Source organism: Alexandromys fortis, unplaced genomic scaffold (genome assembly GCF_014885135.2).
Source record: "Alexandromys fortis isolate MF-2015 unplaced genomic scaffold, M_Fortis_MF-2015_v1.1 scaffold_39, whole genome shotgun sequence".
Taxonomy (NCBI): domain Eukaryota; kingdom Metazoa; phylum Chordata; class Mammalia; order Rodentia; family Cricetidae; genus Alexandromys; species Alexandromys fortis.
The window spans coordinates 9,610,125-9,633,121 of record NW_026067918.1 but is presented as its reverse complement, the minus strand read 5'-3'; the positions used below and the strand labels follow the sequence as shown (position 1 = coordinate 9,633,121).

Here is a 22,997-nt window from a genome sequence, read left to right as displayed (position 1 = left end):
CTAGCACAACTGATGCCCTCTTCTGGTGTGTGTATATATGTAAACAAAACATTTACATGCATAAAATACATAAATACATCTCTAAAGCCCGACCCATTCCCAGTCAGTTCTCTTTGCCTCCTGCTTGTGAATCAAATGTAAGTGCTCAGTCACTGCTCCATGCCTGCCCCCCCCCCCCTCCCATGATGGCCAGGGACTCACCATCTGGAACTTTATGCTCCAATAAACCCTTGAATGCATTGTCTTGGTCAGGGTGTCTCTTCACAGCAACAAAAAAAGCAAATAAGACACTGCACCTGGTCAAGTTTTCAACTGCCTGTAACTGCAGTTCCCGGGGATCGATTGTCCCTGTGACTTCCATGAGCTCTGCAAGCACACAGTGCACACACAGACAAGCAGGCGAGCACACGGTGCACACACAGACAAGCAGACAAACACATACACACATAAATAATAAAAAGAATTAAAAAGGTAAAATGTTGTCATTAGATACAGTGATGGTTATTCAACCTAATGCATACCACACCCACCCACACACACTAAGTTGGTGAGTTTGAGCCAGATGTTGAGGCTGGAAGGGCAAGAGTTGGAGGCCGACCTGGAGTACACAGTAAGACCACATCTGGAAGCCTATTTAATATTTCAGTTGTAAAGGCGTCAGCTCTTATAGAAGGCAGTCAACGGTACTCAAACATTCTCTCAGCTGCACTAGGAGGATGTGTTTTTATTTATTGTAATTGTCAGGAAGACCATAGCAAAAGTCCCCCAGTAAATATTCTTCACTTCTCTTTACTGCTTTTGTGATTGACAAATGGCAGAGTCTTTACTTCATTTCAGAACATGTAACTGGCCACTCCTTGCTAGGAATGGCAGGGTAAGAGGACCTGTGCAACAAAGCATTTCAAGAGAAGCTAAAGTCTCACGCCGAGTGTGTGCGGTGACATATTCTCACCACCCCAGAAATCTAGAGACGAAGGCAGGAGTATTGTCGGTGTACAAAGTCCAGGCCAGCAAGGGCTGAATATCAAGATCCTATGTCAAGCTGGGCAGTGGTGGCTCACACCTTTAATCCCAGCACTCAGAAGGCAGAGGCAGGTGGATCTCTGTGAGTTTGAGGCCAGCCTGGTCTACAAGAGTTAGTTCCAGGACAGGCTCCAAAGCTACAGAGAAACCCTGTCTCGAAAAAACAAAAAAAGAAAAAAGAAAAAAAAGATTTATTGGAACCCACAGTGTGAAATTTTCCTAAGGAAAATAGCTAATGTTGCATTATATTCAGCGAAATAAAACTTGGTAAAAACACGTTCAAGGCCCTGCACTGGCTTGCTGTACACAGTGTGCTGTCTGCACTGACCCTGAAGGCTGCCGAAAGAGGACGCTCATACTGAGTCCAGGGCTCTCGACTAGTAAAGAAATCTTGGCTTTTTCTTTGCTACAACTCAACATGATGCTCAGCCAACCCTCTGGTTCTCTAAGTGCAGCATGTGCTTGGCTTTTTATTCAGCAGCNCAAAAAAAAAAGGTCCTATGTCAAAAAGATGGGTGCATTTTAAATCATGTGCTGGGCATACTCTATAATCCCAACACTGGAGGCAGGGGAGGGCTGCAAGTCCAAGGCCAGCCTGGGCTACACAGTGAGACTATCTCAAAACAGCTGTGTCTCAGCATCCTCAATCTCTATATGGAAGTCAGTCCCAGATCCACACGTGGAGTGGCACCTGCTTCCTGTTCCTAGGCAGTGAACACACTCCACAGTCACAAGAATCCTGAGCGACACACGGCGATCAAGGCAGGATCTTCCCAGAAGAATGAGAATGAGGGAGACGTGACTGTAAGGATCCAAGGACGGTGGGTGGACAAAGACCTCGGGAGGGCTGTAACTGACAGGATTCCTTCGGCCCTCCAGCTTTAAACCGCTAGGATCTGCCCGACTGACAGCGTTGATTCTTTCCCTTTCCACACTCAGCATCACCCAACAGTTTCCACACCGACAGGCAGCCACTTGAACCAGCTCTGTGGTGTGACCAGCTGTGCTTCCTGGAGACATGGGCCTCATCAAATACTTCGGTAGTCAGAGCCTCGGGCCACAATGGCAGCAGCGTCCCACTCCACGGTGAAGAATGAGATGGTTCCAAAAAACCCAAATATCACCATGACCAGGAGCTGCCAGTGGAGGAGGAGGTAGTTGCTGTAGAAGAACGCCACAGCTGCGCAGATCGACTGGAACGAGAAATCAGCACGTGGGCCCAGGGCCTCAGCAGCTCGTCAGCCTGCTGCTTCTGCCCTGGGCAGGTGCCCATGGAGATGGACTTCACCGGTCACAGTTCACAACTGTACCCCAAGTAAGCTGTGGGAGCTACAGTAACATGATAAAGTACACAGGAGAGGTAGAGTCTGTGATGAGAGAATGGAACCCGGTACCCAAGGAGGGGAGGTCTTTCACCTGCGTGCAAAGACCAGAATCAAAATCTCTTCCCCAGCTGGGCATAGTGGCGCACGCCTTTAACACCAGCATTCAAGAGGCAGAGGCAGGTGGGTCTCTGTGAGTTCGAGGCCAGCCTGGTCTACAGGACAGCCAGGGCAGCCAGGACTGTTACAGAGAAATCCTGTCTCAAAAAAAAAAAAAAAAAAAAAAAAAAAACCAACACAACTCTCACCCAGCCAAGGCCCCTGCACCTTACAATCCTCTTTGTAATGGCCAACGTTCACTTAAACCCAGGGGAGGAGTGACCGACGAGTGAAGGGGCAGGATGCAGGGTGATCCAGAGTTACCTGGACAAACTTAAAGACAGCGAAGGCTGGCGCACTGTCTTCTGAGTAGAGAAAACCCAAAATGCTAAGCAGTTGGGTGTTGAAGCAGCTGTCTCCCAGGCCCAGCAGAAAACTGCAGAGAATGGCAACTTCTTTGCTGAGGAGAAGACAGACCCACAGGTTAGGGCGTGCGGCTTCAACAAAGGACTGGAGTCTGCCTCCCAGAACCCACTTCCAATGGCTTACCACCACTGGTCACTCCAGCACCGGGATCTGAGGCCCTCTTTTGAACCTAAACATGCACCGCCCCCCACACATACATAGAATTTAAATAAAAAATATGCCAGGCACATGCTTTTAATCCCAGAACTCAGGAGGCAGAGTCAGGAAGACCTCTGGGCGTCCAAGGCTATCCTGGTCTACATAGTGAGTTCCAGGACAGTCAGAATTATGCAGGGTCTTTACCCTGTCTCAAAAAAAACCAAGTAAGATAAAAGATAAAATAAAAACGAATCTCTAAAATAAATTTAATGTGTAGCACCAATATTTAGTTCACCAGAATACAGAAACACTGCTCCCAACAAAAGCAGTTTGTACTTGTCTCCTCCTCAGAGCTAAGGTCCCGAGTGTGCACATGTAACTCAAAAAAGAACAAATAAATACTAACTTTTCTAAGACCTTTTCTATGGTATTGGGAATTAAACCTGGGGTTTTCCAAACTCCAGGTCAGCATTTCATACTCAACAGTGTTACAAATCCAGCCCACCTACTAGAAATCGTTCAGTAGGAAATTGTGCTTAAATGCACAGACCTTTGCAGTCCCGCAAACTCTGGTCTACTCGCTGCAAAACAAAGACTGTCTTTGGGCTAGGCTCCCTTGGATTGTGCTTTTCTCCACAGACACTGCATCCATAATGAATCACAAGTCAAAGCAAAAGCAGGCCGCTCAGGTGGGCGTCAGAGTCTGAGATCCTCTTTGCCTCTCCTCTAACACTGGCCCAGCTCACTGCTCAAACAGCAGAGAACAGCATTCTCATCAGACTCTTCTGCACAGAGCAAGGGAGGCTCCAGTAAGTTAAAAGCAACCACTGCAAAACTCCCTTGGGACGCTCTGGGTCCCTGCTCAACTCCTCCTGGCTCCGTCCCCACTTGACCCATGACCTTAGAAAGCTGACAGACTCTGAGGAGGGCTAGGCTCCACTTCCAAACCTCCAGCCATTCACTCCTCCTGCCTACCCTGAGCCATACAGAAAATGGCAGCCACTCTACCTGGGTGTGATGTAGGCGCCGCTGTCAGTTCCTTCCACAGGGGCAATGGGCGCATCTCCGGGCATGTTGAGAAAGATCAAGTAAAAGGCTACAAAGTGCACCAGGGCGCCCAGCAGCACGACTGGATTTCTGCCAAAGCGATTATTCTTGCTCAGCAGGCCGAAGAGGCTTCCACCTGGAGATTAAGACACAAGAATGCTTCAAAAGTCTCCACCCATCACAGAACCAGTCACGGGTTAGACTGAGGGGCCAGGGAATGAACTCTCAGCTGTCCAATACCTGCCCCAAACAGTCTCCAAAGTCAAATGGCGGAGTTACAGTATCTAGAACAACTTCCTCTGCATTCTAGCTAATCAGAGAATCAAAGGGCACAACTCATCAACTACACAGTTTTTTTTTTTTTTTTTTTTTATTTTCGAGACAGGGTTTCTCCGTAGCTTTTTTGTTCCTGTCCTGGAACTAGCTCTTGTAGACCAGGCTGGCCTCGAACTAACAGAGATCCGCCTGCCTCCCGAGTACTGGGATTAAAGGCGTGCACCACCACTGCCCTAGACCTAGGGCTGCTGCTTCTGCCTCTACCTCCCCACAAAGCTCGTCCAGGAGCCATGACTGGTAGCAGTCACCAAGAAGCTGCAGAGTGCAAGCGCACGGAGGGGCAAGGAAGGCTTTCAGGACGGTGAGTGCCAAGGCTGCTGTCATGACTGAGGAGACTAAGGGGGAAGGAGGAAATATGCAAGGTCTGCCTCAACTACAGTGAGTTCAAAGACAGCCTGGGCAACTTTGTCAGATTCTGTCTCAGAGTTTTAAAAACGAGTGGGGTAAGCAGCGAGCTCAGTGGTGGAGTGCTTGGTCTCATATGTGCAAGACTCCAGGTTTAATTCTGGTCATAAAAAGAAATTTAAACACTGGCAGTTTTTAAATGGAAGCTGGGCAGTGGTGGCGCATGCTTTTAATCCAGGCTAGCCTATGTTACATAGTGAGTTTCAGGTCAGCCAACAGCTACATAGCAACAAGGTCATCTCAGAAAAAAAAAAGTAACATTCTGTAGCATAGTGGGGGGTAACTATGGTTAATGACAATTATCTGTAGGTTGCAAAACAGGTAGTAGAAAGGATTTGGAAGGTTTCATAACACAAGCAATGATAAATACTTGAGGTGATAAAGCGCACATTACCCTGATCTGGGATCTGGTCATCACACAATGAGATGCCACACTGTACCCCTGGTGCCCGCATGGCTAACAGTCCCTCTGGAAAGCAGCTTGGGGTCCCTAGTGCCTGCTAACCTGCATTATTATTATTATTATTATTATTATTATTATTATTATTATTATTATTATTATTTTCTTCTTCTTCTTCTTCTTCTTCTTCTTCTTCTTCTTCTTCTTCTTCTTTTTTTTTTTTTTTTTTTTTTTTTCGAGACAGGGTTTCTCTGGCTTTGGAGCCTGTCCTGGAACTAGCTCTTGTAGACTGTTGAGACCAATTAAGTCCTGGCCTTCAACTGGATGTTGGGATTAATGAGTCCTGGCCTTCAGCTGCTCTTCCCTGCTAGAACCTTCTAATTGAAGTTACTAGAAGCTGTGCCTAGCTTAGAGGATCAGAGGATGGGATTTTCACCTGTTGGCCATAGACTCCATGGTGCTATTAAAGAGGGGCTTTTTGTACCAGTGTTTGAAGGTCTGCGTGTCGGTCCATCTCTGCGCCTGTGTTCTCAACCTTCAGCCCCTTTCCCGAAGCTCGCGAACTGGGGTCTAGCGCATAGAGTGCAGACCAGGACCACGGTGCGCAGCAGTAGACCAGGCTGGCCTCGAACTCACAGAGATCCGCCTGCCTCTGCATTCTTCTTAATGAACAGAGCACGCAGCATTTCCCATATCTGTGAGCTCTCTCTAACCCTGCATTTGAAGTCAAATGAGGTAGGGTAGCTCGGGGACTACCAGGCTGGGCTAGTCTGAAGTGGGGGTAACCTGCGGGGCTGTCACAGGCACTTAGGAAGGGCTTCTGCTGCTGCTGACAGCGTTGACTCACGGGTGCCCACAGGAACTGAAGGCAGGGGAGAGCCTAGCCCCGCCTTTACTTTCTGGCGGTCTCTGCTGTCCTGCCCTCTGGGTCCTCTCTGACTTAGCTCTGCACACATGTTAACCACGAGGAGAGTCTGTGAGAATGGACGGTATCCAGCCTGTCTCATCCCACTTTGAGATTGAAAGCACAAAGCTACGAGTCCTGAGGTACCTCACTGTCAGTGTCCTATTCCAGACCCGACAAAGGTGCCAGCAGGGTCTCCAGCCACCCTTCTCCCCACCAGCTCCCTATGGTGACATCACCCTGAGCAGAAGTGATGAGCTCTCAGGGAGAGCCAGACTGTCCCCTCCAGCAACGAGGAGTTCTTTGAAGTACCTCGCAGAACCAGAACTGGAACAGCTGACCGCGCTGTAACCTCCACCTGCCTCTGCCTCTCAAGTGCTGGAATTAAAGGTGTGTGCCACCACTACCCAGAAAATAAAAGGTTTTTAAAGTAAAAAGCAAAATGCAAACCAGCCTACCTAAAATTTCTCCAATGCCGATGAAAATTCCAGAGAGTCCAATGAGGCTTTTCTCTTCTGTCCCAAACTTGTTTACAGCCCCAATACAGGTCCCGTACACCCCGGAGAAGAACGTCAGCTCCAGACCTCAGGGGAGAGAAAACCAGCTTTAACCAGTTCCACAGCTGCTGTCTCCTTTCCCGACTTCTGCCTGCACCCAGTAGCTGAGCTTGACACAGAAACCAAAACTCAGAGACTAAAATGCATCCCAGGTGTGCAGCTTTATGCTGTGTAAATGACAAACAGTGCTCTCTGAAAGCCTACCCGAAACTCAGCTCCCCACACAGTGGCTTTGTAGACACAGCCTCAGGTGATGGGCCCGCAGGATGGGTGCTTGCTTCCTGCTCTCTGCCAGCCCCGTGACCACACAGCGGGAGGACAGCTAGAAGAGCCCTCCCCAGAACCTGACAGTGCTGACACCTGCGCTGGTTTCCTAGGTGCCAAACTGTAAATCAGTGTGGTTTGTAGTTGAGCTGCTGGGGGTTTTGAGACAAGGTCTCACTATGTAGCTAAGGTTGGCCTGGAACTTGCATCTTTCTGCCAGTAGGTGCCATGACATCAGCCTCAGACTGGTTTTGATTTTTTTTTTTTTAAGATTTACTTTATTTTTATGGGTATGGTGTTTTGCCTGTAGGAATGTCTATGCACCGTTGTGTGCAGTGTCCAGAGAGGCCAGATGAGGGTGCTGGATCCACTAGACCTGGACTTACATGTGGGTGCTGAGAACCAAACCTGACCCCTAGAAGAGCAACAAATGCTCGATACCGCCAACCCACCTTTCCAGCCTGTTTTGGGGCTGCCCTCCACTCCCATCCCAACGGTAGAGATCAACCCACGGCCCTGAACTTGCTAGGCAAATGCTCGGCCACTTAATTACGCAATTACATCCCCAGTCAAACCTCAACTTCTTTTTTTCTTTTTCTCTTTCTTTTCTGATCCTCTCACACTGAATTAGGGCTGGCCCTGTGATTGGCTGTCACCAACAGAGCGAAGCAGAAGTGATACAAGGGCCTTTAGCCACTATGCCGTCTGGCTCTCCTGTCAATCACAAGGAGGGAGGAGGTCACTCGGAGAGCTATGCCGAGTCCTGATGCTACAGGAAGGGGAAGACTGACTGGCAGAATATGATTCAGTCTTCCATCAGTCACCAGGAAGGTACTGGATATGTAAACAGAACTGTCTCAGAGGCTCTGGCCACCACTGCCCTCTGCGAGCCGCCTCAGGAGGTCAGAGCAGAGCAATACCGAGCTATTGTTTTAGTCAGAAGACAGCGACAGAGCAGAAAGAGCGGCTGTACCTGTGTAGGCAGTCGTAATGCTCAGAAGGAGCATCTCCTTGGTGACACACAACTTCAGAGACTTTTCTGGAAGGAGAAAAATTGGACAGACTTAAGATTTTAATTGGGACCCAAAAGTTTTAAAAACCATTTCCTTCAGCCAGAACATTCTTCTTCTCATCACTGAAGCCAATAAACAAAGAATCTAAATTTTCAGATTAAAATGCATGAGGCATGAACTAAGTCTGCCCTGTAAATAGAATGCTTATTTCAAGGGCTTAACTATGTTCTGGAGACACACTGTCCTCAATGCGTTTTTAGCTCTTAATAACCAGAGGGGAGGGGAAAGAAACTAAAGCAACACAAGACAATAAAACACTTGAGCAGACACTACAGAAAGGCTACACAGGGAGTCAGTGAGCACAGTACCTGGGTCAGAACCACCTGGAGTGTCCTGACCCACAGAGACAGACTGCAGACCGGGGCTTTCCTGCCCTGGGGTTTGCAGACAGCTTGATGTCTGCCTCTGCATGAAGTAGTGTGGATGAGATCTATCGGGGTGAATACATTTCTAAAAATGCCTACCACCCCGGACAGGGGCTCATGCTGGCTCAGGCTATTGTGGAACTTCCTATGCAGTCTAAGGGGGTCCGCAACAAGTCAGTCCTCCTGTCTTGAGCGTCAAACTTACAGACCTAGGTTGCCATGCCTAGTTTCATCAGAATTTCCCACTTATTTATTTATTTTAGGCAGAATCTCAGGCTAGCCTTGAATGCCTCAGTAGCTGAGGATGACAGCTGACCCCCTTGTCCCTCAAGTATTGGAATTACAGAGCCAAAATGGAAGGATCCACAGGTTTCAAGCAAGCCTGAGCTACACAGGGAAAATCACTGTTAAAAAACAAACAAACAAACAAACAAAAAAAAAAAACAGTTGCTAAATTTCTGCTTCTGTGAGTTTCACTTTAGTCCTCTGACCCTGACCATAGTGGATCTTCTGGCAGACAAGTTCCAAGACTCCACACTGGAAAGCCAGAGTCCCAATGGCGGCAACCTTGCATTTTAGTGAGGGAACCTCGCTATAACCTATTTACTTAGCGCCAAACCCCAATTTGTAATTATGAATGCATCTCTGAAAGGCAGGTTAAACAGCTCTAATGACAGAGCACCCATGTCCGAGGTCCTTCCTAAAAACAGGCCTTGTGCCATCTGAGCCACGCCACAGCTGATGAGATCAAGAATTTCCACTCTGACAAAAGGGACCTAACAACTCATAAATCCCCACGGGCCACAGGCACTGGCAAGTCCTGAGAGCTGATGGCCTACAGCAGACTGCTCCCATGGGGAGTAACTGCCTTAGCAAGGGTCTCTCCTGGGAAGCAGAGAAGCTGAGAGGTTGTGGGGTAATGGGGTAATGCTCTTGTACACTGTAAAGATTTGTCACTCATAGGTTTAATAGAACGCTGACTGGCCAGTAGCCAGGCAGGAAGTATAGGCGGGGCAACCAGACTAGGAGAATTCTGGAAAGAGGAAAGGCAGAGAATCAGTCACCAGCAAGACGCAGAGAAAGCAAGATGAGAATGCCTCAGTGAGAATAGGTACCAAGCCACATGGCTAAACTTAGACAAGAATTATGGGTTAATTTAAGTTGTAAGAGCTAGTTAATAATACGCCTGAGCTAATAGGCCAAACAGTTTATAATTAATGTAAGCCTCTGTGTGTTTCTTTGGGACTGAAGGGCTGCGGGACCGGGTGGGACAGAAACTTCCGTCTACACTGGGCAGAAGCTGGAGTGTCAGAAGTCTGCCTGAGTCTGAGGGAATACTCGACTCCATGTGAATCACTGACTTTGCCTGTTGAGTCTGCCCAGGCTCAAATCCACTACAGCCACCCACTGGCCATCTGGTTGACTTTTGGTGGAACTTCCTGACAGCCTGCTGTCCAGTCAGTAAGATAGCACTTGTTTGTAAAAGTTCCAACCTGGACACTGATAATCACATGGTCCCAGTTGCTAACCACTAAGCTGCCCACTCCGAACCTCAGGAGTAAGGAGTACTCCCATCCCCATCTTACAACCATCAGATAAAACTTCCTCTGTGACCCAAGAGCTGTTGGGTCACTTGTGAACAGCTCTGAGTGGACTTGTCCAGGTCCTGAAAACCCCAGCTTTCTTCTCTGGAACAGAAGTGTCCACCACTGCCCACTACGGAACCTCAGAACACTGGGGAGCATGGCAGCAAGGTACCAAACAGAAAGTTTACCAGAGTCTGCGGCCCGAGGAAAAGGCTCAGTGAGCAAGTGTGGCTGCTCTTACCAGCCCCCAGTCCCTGAAGTCATGGCTCTGCTCCAAGAAGCAGCCTGTGGTTTGCTCTCAACTCCAATGTCAACAGAGTCCCTACACCTGAGGCCTCTCCCCGGCACCCCCGCCCCACCTCCTTAGGTGGGCAGCAGCGTCATTCACCCCTCACAGCCCCATGTTAGGGAGACACCGGTGGAAAGATGATATATTCTAGAAGTGTATACCTGGAAGACGGAAGACACTGGGGACGTCAACCCAGAGTTCCCCGGGAAAGGGGGAGCAAATGCTGGAGGTGTTGCCAACAGCTCCGCATTTCAGACAGGGAATACTTACTAAACGCATCTACTGCCTTTGTCACGTTGTTCTGGGCAGACCTGGGAAGATAAAACAAGACTGTTTCTCCCTGGAAACCACAAAGAGAACAAAGCGGCACGCACTCAGCGGCCACCCCGCTCCCGTCTAGACTTGTAAATCTATGGCCTCAGCTGGGTTTGACGGCACACTCCCTTCATTTCACTGCTTCAGAGTCACAGGCACGGGGATTTGGGGAGTCCAGGCCAGTAACAGTTACACAGTGAGACCCTGTCTCAAACCAAACCACACCTCTGCTCTATGTGGTGGCCAGTGACTGTCAGTGTTCTCTGCTGTGAGGGCCCCATCTTGGCCCTGGTCTTCAGGCTGCTCATCACGATTCCCGGAACCACAGAACAGGCTGTCTCCTAACGAACTCACACACACTCATCTGTCTCCTTTCGGAAAACGACACTGGGGTGAGACAGAAATACTTTGCTGCTTTTGTATACACAAGTATTGTTCACTATTGAAAGGTCTCGCTCACAAGTAGGGTCAGATCCAGGCTTTGTGCACACACGCCAACCTCTACCCCAGCCCAGACACATATTCTTAATCTTGTTGTTTCCAAACTGTCAGAGAATCTGAGAATCCATTTCCCACTGCTCTTCTCATGTAGACAGGAAGCCTTTCATCAAATTCTTTAAAATCATGACTATCTGGGGCTGGCGAGAAGGCTCAGTGGGTAACAGCACTCGACACCAAGTCTAACAACCGGAATCTGTGGGACAGACAATGGTGGAAAGAACTGACTCCCGAAAGTGTCCTCTGACACGTATGTCCTATGTCATGATACACAACTGCCTACATAGATACACATACACACAAATAAATGTATTAATAATTAAAAGCAAAGGGCTAAACAGATGACTTGGTGGCTAAGACCAGGGGCTGCTCTCCCAGAGGACCCGAGCTCTAGTCCCTGTATCCACACGGTGACTCATAGCCATGTATAACTCCTATTCCAGAAGAACCAATGCCCTCTCTGGCCTCTAAGGGCACTGGGCACAAAGGTGGTACAGATACACATATAGGCAACACATCCATACACATGAAATACAACACTTTTTTAAAATTTAAAAATAAAATTAGTAAAGATCTCCCGACATAAAGATAAAAACATGCCTGCCCCGGGTCCCGCGGTTGGGACAGTCTGGGGACCCCTTCCAGGTGTGTGACTTCTACCACATCTGACACTAGTCCATAAGAGCAGAGGCTTGCCCTCTGCTAGGGCTGGCACACGGTCAGCACTCTTTGCCAAACAAAGGCGCAGAAGTTCAGGATGAGAGAACGCTAGTCAGGCTGAGCAGCCCTCCTGAGAACTACGCTTTACCGCAGGTGCCCCGCGCTCCTCTCTAATCTGCTGACTAACGCTATGACAGCGCTGAGAACCGATCCTAGGGCGCGCTCACAGCTTACAGTACGTCAGCCTAGTTAGGAGACAGCATCTTAGGGCTCACGGTCATACAGCAGCCCGTCACTAACAGACCCGTCAAGAGGCGCGCGACTGTGTGTATGTAACACATCCTCAGCCCAAGGACTCCTCTCCATCACTTTAAATACTCTCAATAAGTTTTCTTTTTCTTTTATGTGCACTGGAGTTTTGCCATGGGTGTGGGGTTCCCTGGAACTGGAGCTACAGTTGTGAGCTGCCATGTGGGTGCTGGGAATTGAACTTGGATCCTGTGGAAGAGCAGTGGATGCTCTTAACCACTGAGCCATCTCTCCAGTCCCTCAGTGCAAGCTTTCAACTGCAGTTCTATGCGCTGCTTCTTTATTAAAAAGGTAATGCAGAAGCAGGGCAGAGTGGCGCACACCTTTAATTTAATCCCAGCACTAGGGAGGCAAAGGCAGGTCAGTCTCTGAGTTAGAAGCCAGCCTGGTCTACACAGCGAGTTCCAGGACAGCCAGGACTACATAGTGAGACCCTGTCTCAAAAAAAAAAAAAAAAGATAGACAGACAGACAGATAGATAGATAAATAAGGCAACATAGAATGCTCAGTGGAAAAGTTTTAACAATGAACAATGAATAAAAAGATGTAAGAAAAATCTCCATATTTTGTCAAGTCTTTAATTCCCACCCCCTCGAATCTAAATGACACTGCAGACAAATCACCTATGATTTTTGGTTTGTATGGCTTTTGAAACAAGTGTTATGTAGCCCAGGATGGCTTTGAACTTGATGCGCAGTAGAGGGTAACCTTCAATTCCTAATCCTTCTGCCTCCAGCCCCCAAGTGCTGGGATTACAGCCACGTGCCACGATGCTTGTTGACCTTCTATACCTGAAATAATGTCACTACTGAGATTCGCTGAGGTGACGGGGTGTGCTGGCCCTCACTTGTGATCCAGCAGCAGAAAGCTGATGCAGGAGGATCTCGAGCCCAGGCTAGCCTAAGCTATGTACTGAGAGCCCATCTCAAAATCAGAAAGAACTGTGCTCAGGTAGTTACAGTACTGGAAATCTCCTGGCACTTGAGAACCGCAGGGGCTTTGCCACTTGCCCCAAGCACAGCCCTAGGGAGCTGGTGAGCTGGACCACTGCACAGAACTGAAGGTGTCTGCCCGGCCTTGCATGGAGAGACTGCTAACCAGAGTGGGAAACCGTGGCCTAAAAACAGGACATGGTTTTTGCTTCTGTGAGGGTCACCCTCAGCTGTGGAAGGACTTAAATCTCTGGGGAGCCTTTCATGGCCTCTCTTCCAGTCTTTCCCTTCTCTGTCCTCCAAGGCTCTCCTTCATCTCTGCTTGAATCCCCCCAAGTCTGTCTGTCAGGGAGTACCATGTGTTAGCTGTGGTAAACAGGTGCTCACAATCTACTCTAACACGAAGAAGAATGTCCCAGGAGTCTTACTCAGGGGCTTCCATGTCCTGGTCATCGCAAGACTCTTCTTCTCCAAAGACATTCTCAGGATCTGGTTTCCGAATGAGAAAGAACAGAACTGTCCCCACGAGGCTTATCACCGTCAGGGCAATGAACACCGTCCTCCGGTCATTCTCTAGGGACAAGAGGAGAGAGTGGACAGCACCCGTGAAGCAATGCCAGTTAGCGCCACGCCCACCGGTTGTTGCCAAGCAGCCCAACACTCCCTCGAGACATTTTTAAGGCACCAGTAGAAATTTAGGAAGAAATAGCCACACCCACCTTCATCTTTCAGCTAGTGAAATACTAACAAGCCAAAGAAAACAGCACAAGAACAGAGCTGGCTTCACTGAAGGAAGGCACAGACCCAACCACGGAACACTCACAAACCCTCGGGAGCCTGGCTAGACCGCGCACGCTCAGCACGACCTTCCCACTTACTTGGAGGCGCCCCGCAAAGCATAGCCTTGCACTCTGACCTTCACTTAATAAATGTGAGGCAAAAGCTTTTGGAAAAGCAGATTATCTGGAGGAACCTCAGGGTGCTAAAGTTCACTGGAATGACAGAGTGGTGACGGGCATTTCTGCAGGACTGCTTGCTGCTCCTCTTTCAAAACCATGCCAATAAAGCAACGTGAGTAAAACCAACCTGAAATCTGAGTCTTCCCTTGCCAGGCAAAATATATGTAGAGATTTCCAAAGAACAAGCTGTGGGGAAGAAAAGGAGAAGATGGTGGGGAATCATTGCAATTCTTGGAGTGGGTTAAGATTTTTTATTTACTTGAAACAGGGTCTCTGGCTGGCCTGGAACCCAGAGGTCTACCTGCCTCTGCCTCCCAGTGCTGCCATTAAAGACGTGGGCAATTGTGCCCAGCTGAAACTTAGGGCTTGTCAAACATCACCCGCGTTATTTCAAGAGGGGAAAGAGGATAGTGTGTGTGTGGGTGATTTTGTAAAGAACCTGCCTGCCCTAGCTCACTTAAAGTGTCAACGCCACCTGACTTCTTCTGAGCCGTCAGCTGACCCAGACGCAGGCGACAGCATGCTGACTCTGCACTGCCCTTAAGGATTTGACTCACTCTGACACTTGTGACTTACTGGGACTCGAGGAGAAAACTGGAAACAAACTTATGCTACTTTTAAAATCCTAAAATTTAAGGACTTTGCGAATAAATCTGTGACTGAAATCCCCACCTGCAGCTGTTTGTTTGGCAGACTTTCCTGAGGATGGCCACGCACCAGTTCTCCTGTTTCTTAATCTCTAACTCCCTAAGACTAAACTTCTGCACCAGGCGTGGTGGGTGCACCCACAGCCTCAGCTACTTGGGAGGCTTGAAGCAAAATAATCGCACGGAGAGTGGAGTTGTTCAAGGCCAGCCTTGTGAGACTCACACACACACACACACACACACTCACTCACTCACTTACACTAATCACCACTATTAACTAAACAGTCAAGCTTAAGTCTTACAAAAAACCAAAATTCTGTTCTAAGAACTGTATTCTGCTGAGTTGTCTGTATATGGAGGAGGTATGACAGGGCCACAGTGCACAGGCGGGGCAGCCTGCCGGAGGAGTTGTTCTCTTCTCCTGCCATGTGGGCCTAGGGACGGGACTCAAGTCAGCAGGCCTGGTGGCAAGTGCTTTTATCCACAGCCACTCAGGAGCTCCAGGCTGGCCTTGAACTTGCTGCAATCTTCCTGCCTCTACTCCTGAGTGCTGGAATCACAGGTCCATGCCACTATTCCACGCTCTCCCGGGTATACTCGTGAGCCCCACAGGTCCTAGAAAGAACAACTGGTGCTGCTTTTTCCTTAGGAAGAGCCACCACGCTGTATGGTTCAGAAGCAGGACCACTGTTCTCCCTTCTGAACTTGGTGGATTTATTAATAGCTATCTGGGCGGTGCAGCTTGGCAGGAAGGACGTGGCTAACGGGCTCCAGATAACCATATTTATATGGGTTAACTTTCAGGCTCTTTTTTCTCATCTGTAGCAAACAGATAATACCTCCTAAGTTTCTGTGAAGATAACATGAAATTAAACAAGTAATCCAAAAGGCCTAAAGTACAGAGGATGCAAAATATATGGAGGTTAATATTTTGTTTGCTAATTTTAAATTTTAGTAAAATAGTTCCATGCATTTTATGTAATTAACAAAGTATGACTCTGTACCCCACACAAGAAGTGCTAGATAATGACGTCATGAAAACCCAAGGACAGACTGAGCTCCAACAAGATTATTACCTAGACTGTAAGAGTGCCCAGAAAATCCCGCTGTTTCTCCCGATCGTGTGCTCATCGGAATTTATTGTCAGGCAATTTCCTTGTGCTGTCCAAAGCACTAAAATTCAAACCAAGAGTTCATCAGAGGAGTGAAGTCAGGCAGCTTCCCGTGCTAGCGTGTGAACAGCACCCGTGCCCCAGGAAAGCAGGCAAAGGGCGATGCTCACCAGCAGCCGCGATTCCAATGAAAACAGACGCCGTGTAGAAGGACCATGGGAAAGGCTGGATAAAAACGGCAATGTACATGCTAAAATACAACAGGTCAGTGCATTACAGTCAAACAGTACATTAGCAGAGCACTAAGCATGCCGCCCAGGGGCCAGCTCGGAGGTTCGCAACCTTAACTTCGAACTGATTTAGGCTTTTGGAAAGGGATGAACATGAACTGATTTCGAGATTTTTTTCTCCCCGGAAAAGCAGTCAAGCCCAGACCTCCGCGTATGACAGACAAGTGCTCTGCCACTGAGCCTTCTGCAACCCAGGCCACTGACGGCTCTTTGCCACCTTAATCCTGGAAGTGCACATTTCCCAGGTTTGCCACAGCTTCTGCCATGAGCTAGGAACATTCCTTGATTTCACATAAATCTGCTCACCAACTTTTTTTTTTTTTTTTTTTTGGTTTTTCGAGACAGGGTTTCTCTGTGGTTTTGGAGCCTGTCCTGGAACTAGCTCTTGTAGACCAGGCTGGTCTCGAACTCACAGAGATCCGCCTGCCTCTGCCTCCCGAGTGCTGGGATTAAAGGCGTGCGCCACCACCGCCCGGCCCTCTGCTCACCAACTTAACAGAAAGGAAACTTACTTCACGGAAGGCTCTTTTCAACCCTAACAGAAAGAGACTTCTAATTACTAACAGTCAGACAACAGCTGCTATCCACCAGATATGGGAACCTGATAATACCAAACTCTGAAGGCCAAGCCGGGAGGATCGCCAGGCCTGGACTACAGAGAGAAACTGTCTCAGACACAGGTCCTACTTAATGCACGCTTCTTATCAGTGAGAAGTCCAGTGTTCCTGAGCACGAAGCAGAGCACCGAACCCCCCAAAGGACCACTCCCCACTGGACTTCCCAGATGGGCTAAAGTGTTCTAAATTAAACAACCACAGGGCAAACGGGACCACTCACCTGTAAAACAGGCCACTGACAAACATAGAGATTTGAGGTCCTACGATGGCGACCACGGACGGGGTGATCAAATTGGAAGCAGAGAAAACACCGTAGATAATTGCCAAGCTGCTCACACAGTGGACAGGAGGGGAAAAGAACAAAAACCTTAAGTAACGTCTCAAAAATTCACTTTTAAAATCTGACTTAGGGCTCATCAGGAAAAGGTCCCTGGGGTCAAGTCTGACGACCTGAGTTTGCTCCCAGAACCCATACTGTGGAAGGGGAGAACAAACTCCTGAAGTTGTCCTTTGACCTCCACGCTCACACCGTGGTATGTGGACACTCATATACTCATGCACAAAATAAGATGATGTAAAATTCTACTCAAAACATGTAAATTTTGGGGCTGGAGAGATGGCTCAGTGGTTAAGAGCATTGCCTGCTCTTCCGAAGGTCCTGAGTTCAATTCCCGGCAACCACATGGTGGCTCACAACCATCTGGAATGAGGTCTGATGCCCTCTTCTGGCCTGCAGACATACACACAGACAGAATATTGTATACATAATAAATAAATAACTATTTTAAAAAAAACATGTAAATTTTATAACTTTGCAAAAAATTCCATAGGCTTTAGTCAGAATATATATTCATATCTTTAAAGATCACATTAAAGTTCTCAGTTATATAACATAAATACATCTTTAGTTTATAAATATATTAGTTATTGGTAGATGGATAGAGTTTTTGTTGAGACAGGGTCCTACTATGTAGCACTGGCTGGCTTGAAACTCACTGCGTAGCGTGGCCCAGGCTGAGTTTGAACTCATGGCAATCTTGCTGCAGCTAGCTCTGTCTCCGAAGAGCTAGGATTACAGGCATGCAGTGGAACAGTGGCTGCTTTTTATTTGTTTGTTATGACAGGGTCTCCAAATTTTTTTTTTTTTTGGATTTTTGAGGCAGGGTTTCTCTGTAGTTTTTGGTGCCTGTCCTGGAATTCACTCTGTAGACCAGGCTATCCTCGAACTCACAGAGATCTGCCTGCCTCTGCCTCCCGAGTGCTCGGGTTAAAGACGTGCGTCACTACTTCCCGGACTTCAGGGTCTCCAAATCTTATCCCTGGCTTGTCTCAAACCTGCAGCAATACTCCTGTCTGTCTGTCCCACGACACTGTCGGGATTCCAGGCATGTGCCACCACATCTGTCTTATATTAAATATTTTATCACGTTTCTTTCAGCCAGCTTGCCTGTAACACGACTCCAGGTCCTGGTTTTCACAGGGAATGCTAACATTAGCACTGTGCCAAGGACTTTACGGGCATTTCCTCTTAAAGCCTAGATGCTGTGGAAAGAAGGTATCACTGCACAGCCTCACTTCATGGAAAGCAGAACTGCACGGAATAAGTTGCCTCAGTTCAACCATCGTTAGGGGAGATCAGTCTGCTCCACTACGACTTCTGGTAGCCAAATGGTGTTCCTTCGCTATAAATGACAAGCGGAGTTACAGTCTGCTTACATTAGAATTTATTTTACTCACCTCAACATTTTTTTTTGTTACTCCTCAGCCCTATTACATATACACAATTTGGTTATATGTATACATTATATAAATATGTAATTGCCTATATGGACAGTTGTCATTTCACTAGATAGCTGGCCTGACCCTGAACCCACTATTCACTATTCTCCTGCTTGAGCCTCCCAAGTACTGGGATTACAGATATGCACAGCATGTACAAGTCAAGGCACCAAAAGAAAAAAAAAAGCTCCAAAACCACAGAGAAACCCTGTCTCGAAAAACAAAAACAAAAAAGAACCCTACTACATATATCTTTTCTTCTCTACATAGTTCTGGCTGTACTGGAACTCTCTATATAGTAGAGGCGGGCTTTGAACTCAGAGATTCCCTCCACCTCTGCCTCCCAAGTGCTGGGATTAAAGGCTACATCACCTTACCCGGCTTACTACACATATCTTAAACAGAATGGTACTAATGCCATCTTGAGGGTCCTGATTTCATTTATTAGGCAGTGCTTAAATCTATAAATTCAGAGTAAATACTTCTTTGGTTTCCATAAGCTAATGTATTATTTCACAGGATAGTGGTGGTGCACACCTTTAATCCCAGCACTCGGGAGGCAAAGGCAGAAGGATCTTTGTGAGTTCGAGGATAGCCTGGTCTACAGAGTGAATTCCAGGACAGGCTCCAAAGCTACACAGAGAAACTCTGTCTTGGAAAAAAAAAAAAACCTTTCATTTGTTCTTTAAAATACACAGAAGACACAGCACTACAAAGTTCTGATAGTACTAACCACTTCCACTTATCCTCAGACACTGTATACCAGAATTAGATAAAAATCTAAAATAGTTTGGGGCAAAGCAGTAGTGCCACACACCTTTAATCCCAGCACTCAGGAGGCAGAGGCCAGCCTCGTCTACAGAGTGAATTCCAGGTCAGCTAGGACTACACAAAAGAATTGTGTCTCAAAGAAAACGCTTTAAAAAAAAAAAAGTTTTGGAAGCAGGGCTGTGATGGTGCAAGCCTTTAATCCCAGCACTTGGGAGGCAGAGGCAGATCTCTGTGAGTTCGAGACCAGCCTGGTCTACAGAGCTAGTTCCAGGACAGGCTCCAAAGCCACAGAAAAACCCTATCTCAAAAAAACAAACAAACAAACAAACAAACAAAAAAACAGTTTTGGAACTGGGGGACAGGGTAATAGCAAACCTATAAGCACAGAGAAATTACAAAAAGCAGCCAGCCAGACACAGACATAGCAATGTCTGCCTGCAGTTCCAGTACTTAGGAGGCAGCACGTGAGTAGGCTCTAGGCCAGCTTGGGCTACAGGGTAAGACCTTATTTCTCTTTCTAAAGTTTATAAATCAATCAAATGTAAAGAGTGTGTGTGTATAGCTCAATTTCACAATTCTGCAGTGTATATATACAAGAGATAAACAAGCACGATTCTTGTCAAATGAAAGTTTTGTTTTTGCTGGATGGTGGTGGCACACCTTTGATCCCAGCACTCAAGAGGCAGAGGCAGGTGGATCTCGATGAGTTTGAGGCCAGCCTGGTCTACAGAGTGAGTTCCAGGACGGTCCAGGCAACCCAGAGAAACACTATCTCAAAAAGCCCCTACCCCCACCCCCAGCAAAAAAATAAAGTTTTGTTTTGTTTTAAAGAGAACCCTGAGCTAAATGAGGTGGTTCATTTGGTTAATCCTAGGACTCAGGAAGCAGAAGAGGATCTCTGTAACTTTAAGAGCAGTCATTTTGAGTCCAACCTGGTCTACAGAACAAGTTCAAGGCCAGCCAGGGCTACATACAAAATCTTTGCCTCAAAAAAATTAAACAGATAGATTAATACATAAATAAATAAGGCCAGCCAGAGTTACATAGTGAGAATGTCTCTCTGAAAATGCAAAGAAAAAGAAGCACGCCCTACTTATACACAAGACGGAAAGAGCCAGCAGGACAAACTTAGAACATTCTTAGAGGACAGACAGACAATGCTGAAGCTGCCAGCCTTGCTCGGCCTCTGACCCAGCAAACCACAAGGCACCTGCCAGTGTCCAATTTGTCTAGTATCTCAGCAGTGGGTAAAGCCAGGGTCACAGAGGCCCAGTGTCACCTTCCTACCTATACGGGGTGAGAGCCAGAGAGGCTCTCCTAGCCCAGGGCTGAAAGATGCTGAATTCTTAGATGTAGGTTATTGGGGAGGGGAACACGCTGAAGCAGGGCCGGGTGCTACAGGCTTCTAATCGCATCATTAGCAAGAGGATCAGAAGTTCAAGGTGATCCTGCGTTACTCTGTGAGCACAAGACCAGGCAGCAGCTAAGGCTACCTGAGAAGAGGAAGAGAATTGCATGCCCATCTCCAGCTACAAACCCAGAGGACTACAGACTTGGGAGGTTTTCATTCTTTCTGCCTATGAAATTGGGCCTCGACAGCATAAACATCCAAACGCTTAAGAAGAAACTGCAAGCTGAGGTCAGGTGGTGGTGTCGCAAGCCTTTAACCCCAGCTCTCAGGAGGCCGATCTCCTGAGTTCGGGGCCAGCCTGGTTGGTCTCCAGGGAAAGTGTTAGGACAGCCAGGGCTAGAGAGAAATCCTATCTTGAAAAACCAACAACAACAAAAAGAGTTCCACATTAAAAATGAAATTACAAAGCCCTGAGGACCCAATGTTTCAACAACTACCGTACTGTTTAGGATCAGAATGACTGACAGGCTTGCATGCTTATTGAACAGGGAGCACTGCGGTGTCTTCATTTCCATCATCTTAGCAAAGAAACTGGACTCATTAAAAAAAAAAATCTACCATCACATTTTGGGAATCGAGGCATGACCACCATCCCTGGTCTATCATTTTTCACTGTCACATTTTAAATTTTATGTGTAAGGGTGTATGCCTGTGTGGAAGTCACGTGACAACCTCCAAGCGTTGGTTCTCTCCTTCCACCAAGTAGATTCTGGGGATTAATTTGAACAGCCTTGGAGGCAAGGGTGGCCCTATCGGGCTGGCCCTCAGGTCAGAAAAGAGCCAGATTTGACACAACCACTGCTTCTCTGAGATTTGAATAAAATCAGATGTTAGAGCATTTCATTGCTGGCTTTCCTGAAGAGATGGACGGAACTACTACATGCACAGTCAAATCATGCACACGGTACAATACCTGGTATATCCACTGCCATGAAAATCTGTGCTATTTAAGCTCCTGATGACAGTTTGCTGTGTGGAAGATAAAATAATCAGCGAAGACGCCTTGCCACCTCCCTCCCCCTTGCAAAGCCTAACTTCTCAGAACATGTTAGGATCCCCAGTGCGCTCTCCCCGACGGGGAAACGGCAACCACATAGATGTACCTGCACTGGGTTTTGGTGCCCCAACCACCCAAGCACTAAACTCAGCGTTTAACGCGGATAAGAATTAAAGTAATTATGGCCAGTATTCAAACTCCACGCCGCGTCTGAGTCATAAACGCCAGTGTTTAACATGAAACCAAACCAAATCATAGAGAACAAGGAAGGGTAGGTTGAAAAACAGGAGGAGCAATCTTGGCGTGGTAGCGGACATCAACGTTTATTGTCACCAACCGGAGGGCATTCTGATATAGGCATTTCAAAGGAGAGAGGACAAGTTCCAACTCACCGCTACATTTCCACAAGTTTGAAAGGCGGTGAACATAAACATAAAGGCAACTCCTAAAATAACGATGTTGAAAAGCTTTTTAGATTCCGGGGACATTTTGGCTCCGCTTGGTCGGGGATCAGCAGCGACCCAGGGCAGTCAGTCACCTCTCTTCCTCCAGCCGAACCCCCTGACAGTCCTGAGGGAAGAAACGAGATGAGAGCCAGGCAAGCCAGATTGCCGATTTCCAGTCCTCGGGAGGGAATCGCGGGCTTAGAGAACGCTCTCCCCACCCGCACGGTCAGGACACTCCAGGGCCGTGACCGAGTGGAGAGGAGACCCGGGGCCTGCAAGGCTGCAACTCCAAGTTCCAACGAGGGGGATCAGGGGCAAGGACGGGCAGCGCAAGTCGCTGGGGCCCGCCCTCCCGGCCTGACTCACAGAAGATCACGAGACCGGTCAGCTGACCGCAGGGTAGGAGCAGCGCCCGCCGGGAAATGTAGTCCCTGGTGGCGGGGAATACGCCTGCGCACGGCGGCGAGCGCGTGTCTCGGCCCGTGGAGGGGAGTGGGCCCGAGTGCCCCGAGCTAAAGACAGGAATGGCGGGAAGTGGGGGGAATCTGAGGTGGCCGGGGACACAGAGGCAAATGGGAACAGGAGCACCCCTGTGACCGAGGAGGGGCGGAGGGCTGGGCAGAAAGGCGCGTGGAGCTCGGGCATTGGCGTGGGGAGGAAGGCGGGGTCCGCCGTGCAGCGCTTCTTCCTGCCTCGGGGGTGCGTGTGTGTGTTGGGGGAACTCAGTGCTTCCCCCCCTCCCCCTCCCCCCGGGGCCTCGCCGGCGGAAGGAGCCTTTGGCGGGCTTTCTAACTGCCTGCGCGAGCCGCTCCCCCTCCCCGCCGCAGTGACTGCGCGCTTTCTGCCCTCCCGCCGCGCTCTGCGCAGGCGCGCGCGGGCGGGGGCGGAGCGCGCGGTCGTGACGTTACGGAACGGGACGGGACGAGCCAATCAGGAGATTCATTTCCGGGTGGCGCAGGCGCCATTTTGTGAGAGCGGCTATAAAGGCGGCCCGGCGCCGGCCCACCCGTTCAGTTGCTG

The 22,997-nt window shown here is 48.3% G+C and overlaps 1 protein-coding gene across 5 annotated transcripts; it reads right to left on the bottom strand.

Annotated features, from left to right (window-relative positions):
- Positions 1–1,513: 1,513 nt before the first annotated feature.
- Positions 1,514–22,481, bottom strand: Mfsd11 (major facilitator superfamily domain containing 11). Of its 5 annotated transcripts, none has more exons than XM_050140074.1 (14): positions 22,344–22,481; positions 21,924–22,101; positions 21,448–21,503; positions 16,794–16,901; positions 15,837–15,916; positions 15,631–15,727; positions 14,035–14,093; positions 13,377–13,521; positions 10,505–10,545; positions 7,895–7,960; positions 6,559–6,684; positions 4,017–4,191; positions 2,769–2,904; positions 1,514–2,216 (listed from the first exon to the last, which is right to left on the bottom strand). In XM_050140074.1, the coding sequence occupies exons 2-14, from the start codon at positions 22,017–22,019 to the stop codon at positions 2,052–2,054; spliced, it is 1,350 nt and encodes a 449-aa protein (XP_049996031.1). In that variant the 5' UTR covers positions 22,020–22,101; positions 22,344–22,481; the 3' UTR covers positions 1,514–2,051. The 5 variants fall into 5 exon arrangements, with proteins under 5 accessions (XP_049996031.1, XP_049996030.1, XP_049996029.1 ...); XM_050140073.1 differs by lacking the exon at positions 22,344–22,481 and adding an exon at positions 22,196–22,335; XM_050140072.1 differs by lacking the exon at positions 22,344–22,481 and having other exon boundaries at positions 21,924–22,335.
- Positions 22,482–22,997: the final 516 nt, after the last annotated feature.

What these genes read in the sequence shown, in the direction of transcription:
- Mfsd11 (XM_050140074.1), bottom strand. Translation starts at nt 22,019, where the DNA reads ATGTCCCCGGAATCTAAAAAGCTTTTCAACATCGTTATTTTAGGAGTT. An exon ending in CATTGGAATCGCGGCTGCTG is followed by an intron (nt 15,728 to 15,836) that starts GTGAGCATCGCC and finishes TTTGAATTTTAG; the next exon opens with TGCTTTGGACAGCACAAGGA. An exon ending in CTGTCTTTAAGTTTGTCCAG is followed by an intron (nt 2,217 to 2,768) that starts GTAACTCTGGAT and finishes TTCTCGTTCCAG; the next exon opens with TCGATCTGCGCAGCTGTGGC.